Raw genomic sequence first — 17,129 nt, 5'->3', positions numbered from 1 at the left:
TCTGATGTTACACACCTGCAGTGTGACGGCTCCGCTGCTATTTCTCAGGAGGGAACTTGCCTCAGTAACTGAGAGACTTTCAGTTGATGTACCGTTAATGCTGATGACTCTGGCACCCAACTGAAAATTCAATTCAGAGTTATTTATTTTTCTGAAGATGGTGGGTTGTTGCCACTCCAAGAATAGGGTATTCAGTTTGGTGTCCTGTGGCGTTTAAAGCATAAGTATAAATCCTGTTTCTTTTTTCTTTTCTTTTTGTTTGTTTGTTAGATAAACTATTATTTAATATAAAACGAACCTGTTATGAAAGTAGCTAGTTTTAAACATCACATTTTCACACTACCATTCAGAAGTTTGGGGTCATAAGATTTTTCATATTTTTGAAAGAAATCTCTTATTCTCACCCATCAGGCTACTTTTATTTGATCAAAAATACAGTAAAAAATAGTAATATTATTACAATTTAAAATAACTGTTTTCTGTTTTAATGTATTTGAAAATGTCATTTTTTTAAAGAATCTTTGATGAACAGAAAGTTTAAAAAAAGCAGCACTTTATAAATATACATTGTAAATGCCTTTACTGTCACTTTTGATACATTTTATGCATCCATGCTGGATACATTTATTTTTCCTAAATTCTTTCTGACCCCAAAGTTCTAAATGGTAGTGTACTGCTTACATTGATCAACACTTTCTTTTTGGTATTTTTGCCTTTATTGGGATAGGACATTACACTCTTAAAAATAAAGGTTCAAAAAAGGCGCTTTTGATGCCATAGAAGAACCATTCAGTGTGTCATTGAAGAAACTTCAGTGAACAGTTCTTAAAAGAACGTCTGTTTCCTTGGTTTGAAGAACGCTTTAATGATCTACATAACCTTTTTCCACTATTAAGTTAGTTCATGCGTTCATGACCTCAAGGCTAGATTATTGTAATGCTCTACTGGGTGGATGCCCTGCACGCTTAATAAACAAACTCCAGCTGGTCCAAAACGCAGCAGCTCGAGTTCTTACTAGAACCAGGAAGTATGACCATATTAGCCCAGTTATATCAACACTGCGCTGGCTCCCTATTAAACATTTTATACATTTTAAAATCTTGCTTATTACTTACAAAGCACTAAATGGCTTAGCTCCCCAGTACTTGTAGCTCTTAACGCAGTCCATCATGTCTATTGCGAGCTCAAAACTCTGGCCAGTTGATAAAACCCATTATCAGTTGCTGGCGGTCGATGCTTTTCCTATTTAGCACCTAAACTCTGGAACAGTCTTCCTAGCATTGTTCGGGAAGCAGACACACTCTGTCAGTTTAAATCAAGACTGAAAACACATCTCTTTACTATGGCATACACATAAAACATTATCAATTTCTATTAGGGATGGGCAACAGTGGTCGAGTAATCGAGTACTCGAACGTGACAGCGATCATCGATCATGAGAACGATGATCGCCCTGAAAAAAAAAATATTTGTCTCTTTTTTTATTGGTTATTGCTTCGTTTTGCGCGGTACCGGAGGTCTGATTGTATACAGCCTCCAGACCGCGGCGAAATAAAGTGAAACTGAGGCGTGCAATGCAGTGATGTCTGGAATCACTGTGATCATTAAATGGTTAGTGCAAGATGTGCAGCGCCAATCTGTCATAGCCTACATAGCATTATAATGAGAACACCGTGGAAAATACTGTAAATGATCTGTGCTCAGTTCCCCGTGTATCAGCTGATCCACAGAGAAACTAGCGAGAACACTCAGATCGCGTTCATGTGCGCATTCGCGTCCTTTTCTGCAGATGCACGTTGTAAGATTACTTTTATGTTGTCTATATCTGATTAATCTAATATAAAACGCGTTTGGTTGAGCTTAATAAGCTAGCAAAGCGCGGCCGTTATACCGGCTGTTCATTCTCTTCAGTTTCAGCTCAAATGCATTAATGCTCGAGCTCGACATGGTTTAGTCGAGACAGATATTCTTTTCAGATAGGCTATTTCTTTCTCAGAATCATTGACATTAGTAATGCAGCACTGCTATACTGTTCTCGTATTTTTTAACAGTAGTTTATTTAAAGTTGTTTTTCGTTATGAGTTTGAAAACGCGCAGTGACGTCTGTAAACGCTTCGATCATGAATAATAAAATTAAGTGCATGATGTGCAGAGTCAATCTGTCAAAGCATTATAATGAGAACACTATTTTAATAAAATGTTGTTTCTGTGTGCTTTCGTTGTCCGTGTATCAGCGTTGTTAAGGGAAGAGCGCATTCAAAATGTTCTGTTTCAAACCATAGCCTGTAAAATCTAGCACGCTGAAGTTCACGTGCGCATTCACGTCCTTTTGTGTTGATTTATGTCGTAATAGGTTCATAATAATCTTCATATTAATGTTGATATAGGGTGCGTTTGGTTGAGTTTATTAAACAGCTAGCAAGCTCTGCAGGGTGGTGTTATTTCAGTTTCAGCTCAAAGGAAATGCTCGATATTGACTTGGTTATTTGAGACGGTCATTTTATAAAGATGTTTCTTTTTCAAAGACATTTATGCATCATAATCTAGCAGTTATTTTTTGTTTTATATGTTCATGTTTTCATATACCTGTTTTCATGTCACGTTTGTATTTGTCAACAACCATTTTCATAACAGTTTTCATTATCTCAATGACGGACATGCCCCGCCCCCTGCACATGCCCCGCCCCCGAGTACTCGAGTACTCGTTTTTGAGACCTATCAATGATCGAAATGAGAAATTGACAAAAATGCCCATCCCTAATTTCTATTATTCAAATCAGTTAATGATTGTTTAGTCTGCATCATGAGGAACCGGGAACACTTCCCATAACACCTGATGTATCCATTTACATCATAAGAAGAATGGCATCTACGCTAATATTAATCTCATTGTTTATCCCGAGGCTTACTGTGGTCAGCCGGATCCGGGCCGTAGATCAGATGGTGGACCTGCGCCTAGACATGACCACAATGCAGCCCTGAAGTGTGTGCAGAGACCGTGTCAACTAGATTCTCCACTGTGAAGGCTTCATCGACACGACATCCAGTGGCACTGATCCTCAACAAGCCCATCTCCTGCGTGATGATCTTCAACCAGATGGAACTGGACAAATATTCTGAATATTCCAATCTAATCTGACTTCTGACTTGTCTGAATCATAATCATACACTGTTTGTTTGTTGGCCAGAGGAGAACTGGTCGCCCGACTGCCCAAGGTTTTTTCTCCATCCTGTCACCGGATGGAGTTTTGGTTCCTTGCCACCGTTGCCTCTGTCACCTTTGGCTTTTGGCTTGCTTAGTTGGGAACATTAAATATTCAACTATATTATTGATCCGCCCACATTGACACTATGATTACTGAACTGAGCTGGATGACATTACTGTTTTTTCCAGATCGGCTGTACAGCCGAATCAAATTCTGTTGCATTATTTTCCTGTTACCACTGAGAAGCTGCTTTGAAACAATCTGCATTGTAAAAAGCAGCATTTAAATAAAGCTGACTTGACTTGATTTAAGAACCTTTAGGTGAATGGAAAGGTTCCATGAATTTTAAAAGTTCTTCATGGAACCATCAATGCCAATGAAGAACCTTTATTTTTAAGAGTGTATAGAAATTACAGGAAGCCATGTGGGAAAGAGAAGGAAAAAGGGACTGGGAAAGGACCACAAGCCAGCACTCAAAGGTCGCCCAAAGTGTAATTTGTGAGAGCTTTCCACAAGTTCAAGCTTTCCTCGGTTCAAGAAAAGGAGGGGAAAGGACTTTCAGGCCCTATTCCCACAAAGTCTTAAGCATTCTGGTTCTCTCTCTCTACCTGCAGAAGTCCTGCACGTGCTGCAGGTGTGGTAGGGTCCAGGTTGGAGATATAAATCATTGGATCTCCCAGGGTGTCTCTCAATCTCAACTCCACAGACTCACACTCATGCTGGGACAGAATCACAACAACCTTACATTTACTACTGGATCACACAGTTACTGCAGCAACATGCCTTAAAAGGGCTTAGAAAACCAAACCCACCCTCTGAACGGTGACAGTTCTGATGTCAACGTTCCCATCCAAAGCTGTGCAAAAAATGAAAACTCATTGATGGTACTGATGATTAAGAACTGAATAGTGAATAATTGTGACAGACGCTCTTACAGTCATGTGTGCTGAGAGAAGAAAGAAGAGGGGCGTCCACCTCGCCAACCTGCCACAACACAGATAGAACAGACTCTCAAACACAGCGCATTGATTGTGCACCGAATGGATCTGAGATGGATACTATTAATAATAATAATAATAATAATACATTTATATAGCGCTTTTCTGGGCACTCAAAGGGCTTTACATGGAAGGGAGGAATCTCCTCAACCACCACAGAATCCACCATACTGCGCAAGAACGCCCACCACACACCAGCTTATTGGTGGAGAGGAGACAGCATGATAAAGCCCACCAGTATATATGAGGATGATTAGGAGTCCAATGGGAAAATTTGACCAGGATGCCGGGGTTAAACCCCTACTCTTTTTACGAAAGACATCCTGGGATTCAGGACCTCGGTTTAACGTCTCATCCGAAGGATAAGTTGTGTCTGTGTGCTGTAAATATTGCATAGCATGTCTACGGTATGCATACGGTGTCAAGAGTCAAGGCTAAATCTCCATCATATACTACCATTCAAAAGTTTTGGGTAGGTAAGATTTTTTTAATGAAGGAAGGTTCACCAAGTGCTCACCAATGCTGGATATATCTGATCAAAAACAGAGTAAAAAATATTACAATTCAAAATAACTGTTTTCTATTTTACTATATTTTTTCAAAATATAATTTATTCCTGTGATGGCAAAGCTGAATTATCAGGCTTCAGTGTCACATGATCTTTCAGAAATAATTCAAAAACTGATTTGGTGCTCAAGAAACATTTATTATTATTATCAATGTTGTGATGCTAATATTTTGTTGTTGAAATCGTGAAGATTTTTGAAAGTTTTTACAAAAGATTTAAACTTTCAGTTACTTTTGGTCAATTTAATGCATCCTTGCTGAATAACAGTATTAATTTCTTTTAACAACAACAAAACAAATCTTACTGACCCCAAACTTTTGAACAGTGTATGCCTTAATATATTGGATAAAATATTAAACTCACATTTTTCATTAATCTTAGTTAACAATATATTATAATATGTAATTATCATATTAGTCTTTTTGTGATCAGCAGCTGGTCTAACTTCAAAATAAGACAACCATGTTTGGAAAAATGATAGAAATCTGATCATATAATATTTCAAAAGATGGGTAAATAGTCAACATGAACAAAAACGTCGACACCCTCGTGCCAACTCAAAGTCACAGAGTAATGGCTAAAGCTCTATTTCAATTCCGTTGAGAGTTTTTTTTGTGTGCCACTGTGTACATAATGGCCTGAACTTATATATTTTTTTATATAAATATTTTCTTAAATTATAACACATGATTTATTGTTTTAGATCACAGAGGTTCAAAAGTACTGCACAACAGGAATAATCCAGTTGTCTTGTGTAATGCGTTTACCTGATCTCCATATGAGTAATGTGATGAAGCTTTAAACCGAGCCATCTCCAACAACACAGAGCCACTACAGCTCTGCAACACACACATGGAGAGGGCATAATTAGCCCTATTATGATTATGAAGGAAATGCATTAATTACTGTATTCCTGAGTACCTGCAGTAGTGCGCTGGCGTAGTCCTGTGTTGCAGCTCGGATGTCCTCCCCATTCACAGACAAAATCTGGTCACCTAGCAACAGCCTTCCATTTAAGTCTGCAACCCCTCCCCTTGTTATCTCAGACACAAAGATTCCAGTGTCATTCCTGCAAGACATGCAGAAAATTATGAATTCAGATGAATCAGAAAACAGCCGATTCTATGTATTATTCATGGACTGTAGTGTGCAGTTCTGTAATGTAATTATATTCCTTTAGAATAGCCTACCTTTTACCCACAATGCAAAGCCCTAGTCCCTGTCCTGGTTTGCAGTTCAGTTCCACACTGAAGAGGTCCCACATGTCCTCAGGTGTGTGGTTCTGCAGGGTGTGTGTGGAGTGGTTCTCTGTCACAGGGCCTCTGTAGATACACAATCGCACACGCTGTGGACTCAAGCGCAGGACGCTCAAGGCCTCCTCATGAGTGGCCATTCTCAGATCAATGCCGTTCACCTGGAGGAGAGAACAGTGAATACACTCAAGAGCCATTCAAAGAACCTTGGAAAGGAAAAGTAGATTCAATATTTCCCTATTTGGATACTCAGTTCAGTTTAATCAGTTCATAAATATATCCTCTGTACCTTGTTGATGTCATTTTTTATTTATCTAAGCCATGAGTTTACAGTAATGATTGTTCCTCTTGATTGTACCTTGTTCCTTGTGAAGAAACCAATAAACTACATTCTATACAACTTCACTGGTGAATGCTGCAGTTCTGTACCTCTAGTATATGATCTCCAGCCCACAACCGGCCATCTCTGTGTGCCGCACCATCCTTATTCACTTCATGAATCACTATTTTCCCCTGGGGAGGGAAAGAAGGAAGGAAGGAAGATAGAAAGGACGAAAGATAGAAAGAAAGAAAGAAAGAAAGAAAGAAAGAAAGAAAGAAAGAAAGAAAGAAAGAAAGAAAGAAAGAAAGAAAGAAAGAAAGAAAGAAAGAAAGAAAGAAAGAAAGAAAGAAAGAAAGAAAGAAATTATATTGTAAGCATTTATGTGAAAAGTTGAACTGAGAATTTAATTATTCTTTAACACGAGCTGGCATGGACCTAGAAATAGTGCAAAATCATTAATAACTTTTCTTTGTTTTAAATGTTTCAAAGTTCAAAAGCTTTGTTTATTTCCGCATGAAAAAGCCCCAGATATGTGGGGAAAGAAAGAATATTGTTTGAATTCCCATTTTGATTTCTGGTGATTGCAGCATGCTACTTCAAAATAATTTTCAAAATAAAATTCATTTAAAGGAATATTTAATCAGCTTTCTCAAGAGCATCTCTAGCCTTCTGTCAATGGTGCGCACACACACGCACGCACGCACGCACGCACGCACGCACACACATACACACGTCTCAGTTAAAAAGTAAAAATTATAGTAAAATCTTTACAAATTATATAATAATGTTATTTGATAATCAAATAAATAAACATACTTCAAAAATGCAAACTTTATAGTTCTGTTTTTAAAATCCTCCTGTCAGTATGCACCAGTAAATTACTTTTTTTTTTAATTATTGAGATGAGTAAAAATGATTTCCTGCACTAATTAACAGCATCTCATAATTTAAGTTGTATTATGGAATATTTTTTTAAAGGATAGTTCACTCAAAAATAAAAAAAAGTATAGTAGTTTCAAGAAGAACATCCATTAATCCATTAGAAATTACTAAAATTGAGTCAGTTTCCCACTCAAAGCTACTGTATGGCGTCTGAAGATCATGAGCCACTTTTATGGTGATTTCCATTAGCTCAAACACTAGAGCATAGCAGTAACAATGCCACGGTCTTGGGTTAAATTCCCAGGCAATGCATGAACTGATAAAATGTATATGTTAAAGGGTTAGTTCACCCAAAAATGAAAATTCTGTCATTAATTACTTACCCTCATGTCGTTCGACACCCGTCAGACCTCCGTTCATCTTCGGAACAGAAATAAAGATATTTTAGTTGAAATCTGATGGCTCTGAAAGGCCTCCATTGACACAATGCCACGGTTCACTCTCAAGACCTCTCACGACTTACATAGTGATGACGATTTCAAAACAAGGCATCATGAAGCTTCGAAGCGTTTGAATCAGCGAGTGGATTCAGCGGTTTGAATCGCCAAATTTCAGCAGTTTGGCGGTTTGACACGCGATCCGAATCATCATTCGGCTCACTGATTCATACCGCTTCGAAGCTTCATGATGCCTTGTTTTGAAATCGTCATCACTATGTAAGTCGTTATTTAGGTTTTTTTTGCGCAAAAAAACTATTGTCGTCGATTCATAAAGTACCACTGTAGTGCCACTGTAGTGAGATGGTTAAAGGGTCTTGAGAGTGAACCGTGGCATTGTGTCAATGGAGGCCTTTCAGAGCCATCAGATTTCAACTAAAATATCTTCATTTCTGTTCCGAAGATGAACGGAGGTCTGACGGGTGTCGAACGACATGAGGGTAAGTAATTAATGACAGAATTTTCATTTTTGGGTGAACTAACCCTTTAAATTCAATGCAAGTTGCTTTGGATAATGCTTTATACTGCAGTATAACAGCCCCTGATTCACCATAAAGATTCATTGTAAAGAAAAACACAGTGTGAACATTCTTCTAAAATCCTTTTGTGTTCCATGGAAGAAAGAAAATAATACAGGTTTGAAATGACATAACTGTGAGTAAATTATCCTTTTTGGGTGAACTATCACTATAAGATAACATATAACTTTACTCTGGATATTCAGGTAGGTTTGCATTCAAGTTGCTTTGATATTGTGAAGTCTAATATACTCAGTTTCCTAATTCCTCACCAGTAGTGTGTTGCAGCCTCCTACTATGCTGAGGCCGAGCCCCGTGGTGCCCTTGCAGATATCAATAGTATTTATACAGCCAGGTATGATGGGACATGTAAGGGGGTTCGAGCTCACAGAACATTGGGCAAAGTAAGAAGTGCTGTGCGGCCCTGTGCGAGAGCTCTGATTGGCTGTCGAGCCGCAGCGGCTGCTCTCATCAGCTGATGAAATGTCAGATGATGGAGGATTACAGCAGCTGGGGGGCATGTGACTGGCAGGATGACAGGAAGGCTTATGATTGGATGTGGCATTGATTGGAGCAGGAAGACCAATGTTGAGGCTCTCTGAGGAGCGAGACTTCAGTTCATCCTCTCTGCTGATCCTTCCATCCTACCGGCAAACAGAAACATGAGAACAAAGTGAATGAAGCAGGCAGATATTTTGTGTCATGTGTTTGTCTAACATTTTGATTGATTTTACCTGGGATAAAACTGAATGTTGACCTTCTCGGATCATATTAATATGCATACCAGGAGATGTAAGAGGACAGTTGTCCATCTAAACATATAAAACTTTTATGAGATGACATAAGATATAGAAGATGTCATGATGCAGTAAAAAAAAAGAAAAGCAAATTAAAGAATATTTCAGAGAAGAATTTCAATGAACTTGTCAGAAACATGCAGCTAGCTATGCAAATATATTGTAATGAACATGTTCATAATGTTTTTGACAATTTGATTTATTAATCGAGCATAGCTTATACTTATTATGTCTTTTACTGTTTTGAGATGTATTTTAGTTTATTTATGTGTGTATGTGTGGCTCCATTGCCTCCTTCACTGGTCCTGTAGTCATTTGTCTCTGTGCATCTTTATTCCTGATGAAAAAATTAAATATGTGCATCAAAATACGTTACATATACACAACACATAGATAAAAACAGTAAGATCCAAATGTCTGAGACCTTTAGAGAAAATACTAGTTTGATTTAAAATTTCATACAGTATTTTCATTACAAATGATAAATACCTTTAATGATAGACTTAGACATATTGGAGAATCTCTTTAATAATCCATTTATTCAAAATTTTCATTGTAGTCTCACACTTTTGGACATCACAGTAATATACATAGATGAATATATATATTACAATGCATGTGGAAGACTGCTTGTGTCAGTCTGTAAAAATGACTCACCTTGTGAGCAGAATCCTAACTTTAGCCGGAACATTGTTGATGATTGCTGTTGCATTAAGGTGGCTGCGTCCATACAGCACTTGTCCATTTATCTGCAAAATATACACATTACCATGAAGAAGACAAAACCTTGACTTTTGCTAAGAAACATATTTCACGTGTTTTGCTCTTTTAGTAATTTTGCGGAGACTGGGGGCAATTGTAACATTTATTAATTGTCCTTCATAACTCACAGACTAATACAAAAATACATACCATGTTTTATAACATTCATATGTGGCAAAATACATTTTTACAATTATAGAATTATAAAGAGCTTCAAACAACGAAAAAAGTGTCTTGTTGACGAATTTTAAGGTTCATGTGGGAGAGCTCAGTTAGACACGTCTACATCCCTTCGAGGCCCAACCGGAAGTCTAGAATTATAAAGAGAAAGGCTAGATCATATTATCAAATTTGGTAACACTTTATTTTACAGTGTCCTTGTTACGTACTTACCATAGTAATAACAGAAAATGATGCATAATTACATGCAACTAACCATCAACCAAACCCTAATCCTACCCTAACTCTATAGTAAGTACATGTTGTTAAAGGGGTGATGAATTGAGAAATTAACTTTCCCTTGAGCCTTTGATATATAAAAGTTAATTGTGATATAAGAATATCCTGTCATTTTCGGAGCTGAAAACTTCCTTGTTAGTCAAAGAAAAGCTTTTATTGACACCAGGCCGAGAAAACGCTCAATCTCAGAGTATGTCGACCCTTGACGTCATCGCATGCTGAAACGCTGCCTCAACAGATAAATATGTACGCCCGATTCTGTAGCCCCGCCAACCGACTCGTGGAGCTAAACTGATCGCGCTACCGAGCAATAAACATGCCGAAGATAGCAAGATATTACGAGTTGTCTGGTTTTGGAAGAACACAGTCGCTGCATAAGCTTCCTTCGGATTCTAATATTAGGAATGTGGGGTTGAACTTTATTTTTAATGAATATCCAGCTCACGTGGGGAAGACATTGCACGTATGTTCATTTAACCACAGATTAATTTAACCACCTATGTTCATTTAACCACGGATTCATTTGTAAACAAGAGACTGGATTTGCAGACAGGATGAGATTACATGAATGAATGAAGCAACACACTAATGTAAAAAAATTTTTTTAATATGTGATAGTATTGCATTGTTACAGATCAAATACAATGTTACATTGTGTACATGTCTAACTAAACATAACTTACCACTGTCACAGGGCTCGCAAGCGTTTTTCCAATACGTATCATCTTAAATAGTGAAATAACATTCCCTTTCTTGATGTGCGTTGTTTACTCTCTTGATTTGATATTTGAAGGAAAAATACAATCGCGGAAGTTTTGATCATGCTGTCTGCAATGTTGGCGCGCGCGTATATCCACCGATGGGGAGGGCCAAGTAATATAAAATAACATTCATATTAATTGCGGGTGAATGAGAGATAAATCATTGTGCTTGTTTGATAAAGACATTTAGCGAGCCCTGAGGGACGAATCATTCCAATTGCTGTTTCCCCACATGCTTTCAAAACAATGCCTCCAGCGTACTCATGGGGAAGCCGAAGCTCATTAAATATGCAAAGCTTATCCAATCATAGCAGTGGGCGTTTACTTCCAGGTCTTCAGTGCGGCACGCCCATAAAAACCGAGCGTGTCTTGAGAGAGGCTCAAAACCAGGGTAGAAAATAGCCTATTACTTATTCATTATGATGTTTTTGATTGTAAAAAACACACGAACGTCACAAGTAGACCTCAGACAACAGTATAAATTTATTTTTTAAAGCCAGTTCATGACACCTTTAATTAATATTACTCAGTACTTAAATAAATAATTACATTGTAACACTGATACCTTAAAAAAATTGTAACCTCAAATTGAATCAATTAATAAAATCTGTGTGTACAATGGTAACACTTAAAAATCTATACAATTTTTAAGTGTATATTAAAAAAAATGTGCTATAAAATATATAAAGCATAAAGTCTGGAATAATTTTAATGGCCAAATGAAAAGTTGAAGTTGTTCAGTCAAGACTTCAGGAGGTCATTCTCACCTCCAGTAGTTCATCTCCCACTCTGAGCCGACCATCTGCAGCAGCAGCCCCGTCTGGTTTGATCTCTGACACGTACACGCTCATTCTTCCACGCGCTCCATCTCTGTTTTCTGACAAACACAGTCCCAGTCCAGAGCTGTGTGAGCCACAGTCCAGATCAAACATGTGAAGCTCTCCAGGCAGACTGCCATACCTCTGCTGCATACGGCCTGCTTACACACACACACAAACATGCAAAAACATCCAAACAAAACGACAGACACATTAGTGGACACACTAATAGAGGCATTGACTTGTATTCTGAGCTAAGAATATTTTTGATCCCCTATGCTTTACTCCTAAGGCTAATTTAAATCTCTCTACATTTCTGCAACCTTATTAAACAGTTTTCCTCTTGGAGACGATTCCCTGCTCCTCACAATGTAGGAGATTTCAGGTTTGACTGTATATAGCTGAGCTGAGCTGCACATAGACACACACAAACATACTCCAGTAAGAGTCTTGCTCCTGCTCGCTGTGATGATGTGAAGCCTCTTCTGGCAGGGGTGGTCTCTCTGGAACCTTCTGCACTCCATCTGTTTCTGTGTCCACTGGCCTAGAGGGTAGTTTCAGGAGGGGAGGAACTAAATGTGGAGGCTTCCCCAATTTCCAGTCTTCTGTACGCTACAAAAGCAATATAAAGAGTGATTATATTCATTGTACTTTTACAGCTCAATAGTACAGTACAAAAACAGACAATTCAAAATTATATTTTCTTTTTAATAAATACTAATGCAGCAATTTAATTTGTGTAAAGAAACATGGCAGACAAAGTTTGTTTCCATAGAAAATCATGTAAGGATAAAAACAGCCTTTATTACATTTTTGTCACTTCATGGATCAGGAAATGTTATGTTTTATTGCTATTTACCCTTCTGAAAAAGAAGTGCTCATAACTGTATTGAATGTGCACTTGTAGTGTAGCGTTACGTCAAATCTTAAAAGTATGTTTAAAAAAAAAAACTGTACTTGCAGATAATACAATATTACTGAAATAAAAGGACACTTTTCTTAAAATGCCACGATATAAATTACTATAGCGAAAAACGATAACTATAAAGATAACTATAACGATATATAACTATATTAGTATCCACACTAGTGGAGTATCATTCTGTTAATTAAAAATGTGTTTAGTCGCTTTAAGGGCCCTATCTTGCACCCAGCGCAATTGACTTTGTACACCGACGCATGTGTCATTCCTATTTTGCACCCGTGCGGGTGCAAAGCGCGCTTTTCCCTCCACAGACACACGTCGCTAAACTAGTGAATGAACTTGCGCTACCTGGGCGGTTCAGCCAATAATAACCAACTGCAGAACCGCAGAACCCATTTACGTCACTCACAACAGTCTGAGAGCAACAGCGCCACGCCACAGTGACGTCACTCACAACAGTCTGAGGACCGGAAGTGGGCGGAGTTAACGAAAACTAAACAATCGGCATGGCGGAAAAAGAGAATACGGTAAACAGTTGTTTTTGAGTTGTGGTTTTAATCTATCAAGTTTATTTGTGTTGTGTATTTGATCCATAGTTGTTGTATTAACACTTTATACAGCACGTGGCTCTAATCTTTTTTTAAACGAGCTTTACGATGTCTCTCGCATCTGTTGATATGGTCTTGCTTTAAGTTACATATTTATTGTTTGTGATTTTACTTTGTTGTTGGCGCTGTATTTTTTATTTAATTACCTTTTCTGATACTGACCAATGTGTTTTATGTGGATTTTTTTCGAATTTATAGAGGCACATTACGATTTGGAGAGGCTCAGCTTTACTTCATTTTCATTAGAAATAGTATTTATTTGTTATCCCTTTAGAATTAGTTGGTTTTCTGCATGATTTGGTCAAAAATGTCATCTCATCTTCAAAGTTTCAAGTAGATATATTTATATATAAGCACAATGTGCTTAAGCCAAAAAAATACAAACAATATTTCATGTGTCTGAATATGTCCTATTAAAATCAAATCAAATACACAACCAAACATGTGATATGAATTGCCAAATATAGATATTGTTCATTTGGATGACGTTCTGAAAGTTTCTTTTATATTCTGAATTTGCAGTAAGTGGTCATTTTTGCTTGAGAACAATGAAACTTGTCTCTCTTGTACAATTTTTATGGTTACATTATATATAATATTTCTGTTTGATTATGTTGCAGTAAATTGACAAGCAGACTCACCCCAGCACAGGACAATGGAGGCTGATCAAAAACAAGGTTAGTTTTAAAAGGCTCTCATAAAGACATAAGCTACTTATACAGATAGTGTGTTGTTATATCTGTCACATCTTTTCCAGGAATAACTTAATAATGTTCTATTGTTTTAGACTGTTCCACAACAGTTGGTCGGCTCTATTGACTGTGGGATATTCATGTTAATAGTAAGACATTTTTTTAAAAATAAGAGCTTCTCTTCATTAGGATGAAAAACATGAGGGCTTTTCACACTTGAAATAGTAAACCCCGGGTATACAGAATCCTGGGTTATCTCGTTTCACACTGATCATCATTTACCTGAGATGAACAATTAATCCTGGGTATTCATACACTGCCGTTCCACACTGTACTGTACTAAGCCATAGGATAACGTCCTTATTTGCAGTGTCACTGATTGGACGAACACTGCACACAATATGTTTACATAAATGCTCAAGCTTTGCATGTCCTCGTATTACAAGTTTATCCTGAATGGACATTTCAGACTATAAATAATTAAAATGGTCTCTTCTTCACTGCAATTGTTGCGTTTTCTGTCAGCATTTGACGTTTTTCCTCTCCAACGGTGAATTTATTATTTATATAGAATGCAGTGTTTCAGTGACTGTCCAAAGCACGTAAATATAAAAGTGTGAAATGTTACTTTACCCGGGGTTAAAAGTGTGTTTAGAACGACGATAAGCACAGTGTGAAAGCTTGCCTTTGATTTCTGTATACATTTTGAACTGAAAATGGTTAATTAATTTGATTTGTGACAGGGTATGATTTGTCACAAATATAGACATGAGGAAAATTGAATTTCAAAACTTTTTTACAAACTATTATACATGCTACATCCTTCAACACACGAGATTGTTAAAAAACTTCCAACATTTTATCCCATTTTTTGTACCCTTCTCTCATGAAGGAGCCACGGATCACAGAAGACCTCTGCACTGCAGGCGAACTACCAAACGTTTTCAGAGGTTTCGTGGAGGAGCCGTGCTTTCTGAAATTGAAAGAGGAAGACCAGGAAAAAGCCCTTCAACTTTCACAGGCTGAAATGGTTGACCAACAACTTGCCAAAGAGCCTTTAGTATTTTTTAAGTGTTTGGACTAAAGGAGTCTCAGAATTAATTGTATATTTATGGAGATTTCATTTGATTTAATTTGTCATGTACCTGCTGTGCAATAACTTTGAACCTAGTTCAATATATTCTCTTTGGTCTGATTGTGTATTTTTTTAAAGCAAACCCCAGCTAGTATATGATGCCTTTGGGGAAGTAAATAATTTGTGTGTTGTTTTAGGATTTGATTAATCTGAATCTGCTTGAATTATGCATTCCAGTGTAGAATTGTGTAATGTGTATTATGTACTATGAAAAAAGGTTCATTCTGAAATGCTTGAGTAAAAAATATTTTGTCATATAAATAAATGTTCAAATGCTCAATCTTTGTTTTCATTTTTAGTGTTTTAAGCTTTATGTTCAATTGATCTAATATAATCTTTAAAGACATAATATAAATAGAAACTTTTTACTTTAAAAATCCTTAACAAAACGTTGCAATGGGGTTTATATATATATATATATATATATAAACTTACATTTTATATATATATTAATTTACATTACATATATAACTTGCGTTAGAAATATATTCAATGTGTAATGTGTGTATTTTTATGATTTAACTATGTACTATTAATGAAAAGTGAGTATATCTATCTATCTATACCTCTCTACAATTAGAACGTATTAATAAAATACTTGACATTATTAACATGGTTTGAAACGCTCCAATGTATGATTGCTCCATGAGCATTGAGCAATGTATACGAAGATAAATCAGCTCCGCCCACTTCCGGCATGAGACCGTGGTGTGGTGCTGTTGCTCTCAGACTGTTGTGAGTGACGTCACTGTGGCGTGGTGCTGTTGCTCTCAGACTGTTGTGAGTGACGTATATGGTTCTGCGGTTCTGCAGTTGGTCGTGTCTCGGTTCAGCGCAAAAAAGGAGGCGTGTTCCGGCGCAAACAATCCCTGGTGCTATTTTGCTGTTCCATTAAACAATTGCGCCACTGACCAGAAAAAACCTAGTCTAAAGTCAGTGGCGCGTTGTTCATTATGCTATTTTAAGGGCGCATGCTTGACCATAATGTATAGCGTGCACAACGCGCATACACTTTGCTCATGTAACCTACACAGATGCAACAGTTATTTTTGCAAATCATAAATTGTTACACTAAAAAAATATTAACACATGAGATGACGGAAATCATTGTGGTGTGCCACGAAGATGTGAAAAAATAGGCATAAATCTAGCTTACAAATGATTCAGGCTAATTGTAATAATTAAGGATAAGACCTGTTTGCCCAATAGTGGCAAGACATATATGTATATAAGGACATCTGACAAATTGGTTTGTCCGTCAAGAACCAGGAAAAAAAATCGACTGAAAAACTGAAAAAACTGAAAGACTGAAAAAAAAAAGACATCACCTTTACCATAATGTACAACATTACAACTTCACTTCTCTGTCTTTCACTGCTCTTACAAGAACATCAGTCTCCTCGGCTGTGAACCGCTCCTGCCATGCGCCTGGTAAATACGCCATAATAATAGCAATCCATAATGGAACTTGCGCACCTGCTTTTACAGGGAATGTTGGATGACGCTCTGATTGGTTTATTCACGTTACGCCCAAACCACACCTATGAATAATGAAGCTACTTCAGACCAACCCATTTTAGATTTGCGCCGGGCGCAAGAGCCATCTATCCCGCCGGGAAAATAGCAACAGCGCCGAGACCCGCCCACAAAGTTACTTGCGGTTCGCGCTTTGACACTTGCGTTTCAGATCGTTAAAATAGGGCCCTAAATGTTCGAGCTCTTAAAGCAGGATGGATTCTGATTGGCTGTCAATGTTTATAACATTCATCGGCTGGAAAAAATTATTCTGAAAGTGATTCCAATGATCCAATGAATGATATATTGGAATACATTAATACAAATGTAATTGGAAATATATTCACATACATTACACACAAGTTTTAATAGAAATTATATATTTTGTTTACCATAAATGCTGGTAAGTAAAT

General features: G+C 37.3%; 1 protein-coding gene and 1 long non-coding RNA gene across 2 annotated transcripts in view; one reads left to right on the top strand and one right to left on the bottom strand.

Moving 5' to 3' along the window:
- LOC307124131 (multiple PDZ domain protein) overlaps window positions 1-17,129 on the bottom strand; it is a 70,409-nt gene that overhangs the window by 3,315 nt on the left and 49,965 nt on the right. The window contains exons 26-39 of the mRNA XM_079813170.1: window positions 12,279-12,453; window positions 11,791-11,999; window positions 9,699-9,790; window positions 9,333-9,378; window positions 8,979-9,056; window positions 8,517-8,888; window positions 6,455-6,538; window positions 5,963-6,186; window positions 5,694-5,841; window positions 5,540-5,611; window positions 4,142-4,190; window positions 4,019-4,062; window positions 3,815-3,925; window positions 16-120 (exon numbers count right to left, since the gene is read on the bottom strand). Coding sequence (XP_079669296.1) covers window positions 16-120; window positions 3,815-3,925; window positions 4,019-4,062; window positions 4,142-4,190; window positions 5,540-5,611; window positions 5,694-5,841; window positions 5,963-6,186; window positions 6,455-6,538; window positions 8,517-8,888; window positions 8,979-9,056; window positions 9,333-9,378; window positions 9,699-9,790; window positions 11,791-11,999; window positions 12,279-12,453 — 1,809 coding nt within the window. The remainder of the gene's footprint in view (window positions 1-15; window positions 121-3,814; window positions 3,926-4,018; window positions 4,063-4,141; window positions 4,191-5,539; window positions 5,612-5,693; window positions 5,842-5,962; window positions 6,187-6,454; window positions 6,539-8,516; window positions 8,889-8,978; window positions 9,057-9,332; window positions 9,379-9,698; window positions 9,791-11,790; window positions 12,000-12,278; window positions 12,454-17,129) is intronic.
- Window positions 13,231-15,479, top strand: LOC307123287. The gene is made up of 4 exons (XR_013816150.1): window positions 13,231-13,293; window positions 13,995-14,051; window positions 14,162-14,215; window positions 14,959-15,479. It is a non-coding gene; the product is annotated as an uncharacterized lncRNA (long non-coding RNA).

This window comes from Gobio gobio (assembly GCF_949357685.1).
Source record: "Gobio gobio genome assembly, chromosome: 3".
Lineage (NCBI taxonomy): Eukaryota > Metazoa > Chordata > Actinopteri > Cypriniformes > Gobionidae > Gobio > Gobio gobio.
The sequence above is the reverse complement of the archived record's forward strand: the minus strand, read 5'-3'. Positions and strand labels throughout refer to the sequence as shown.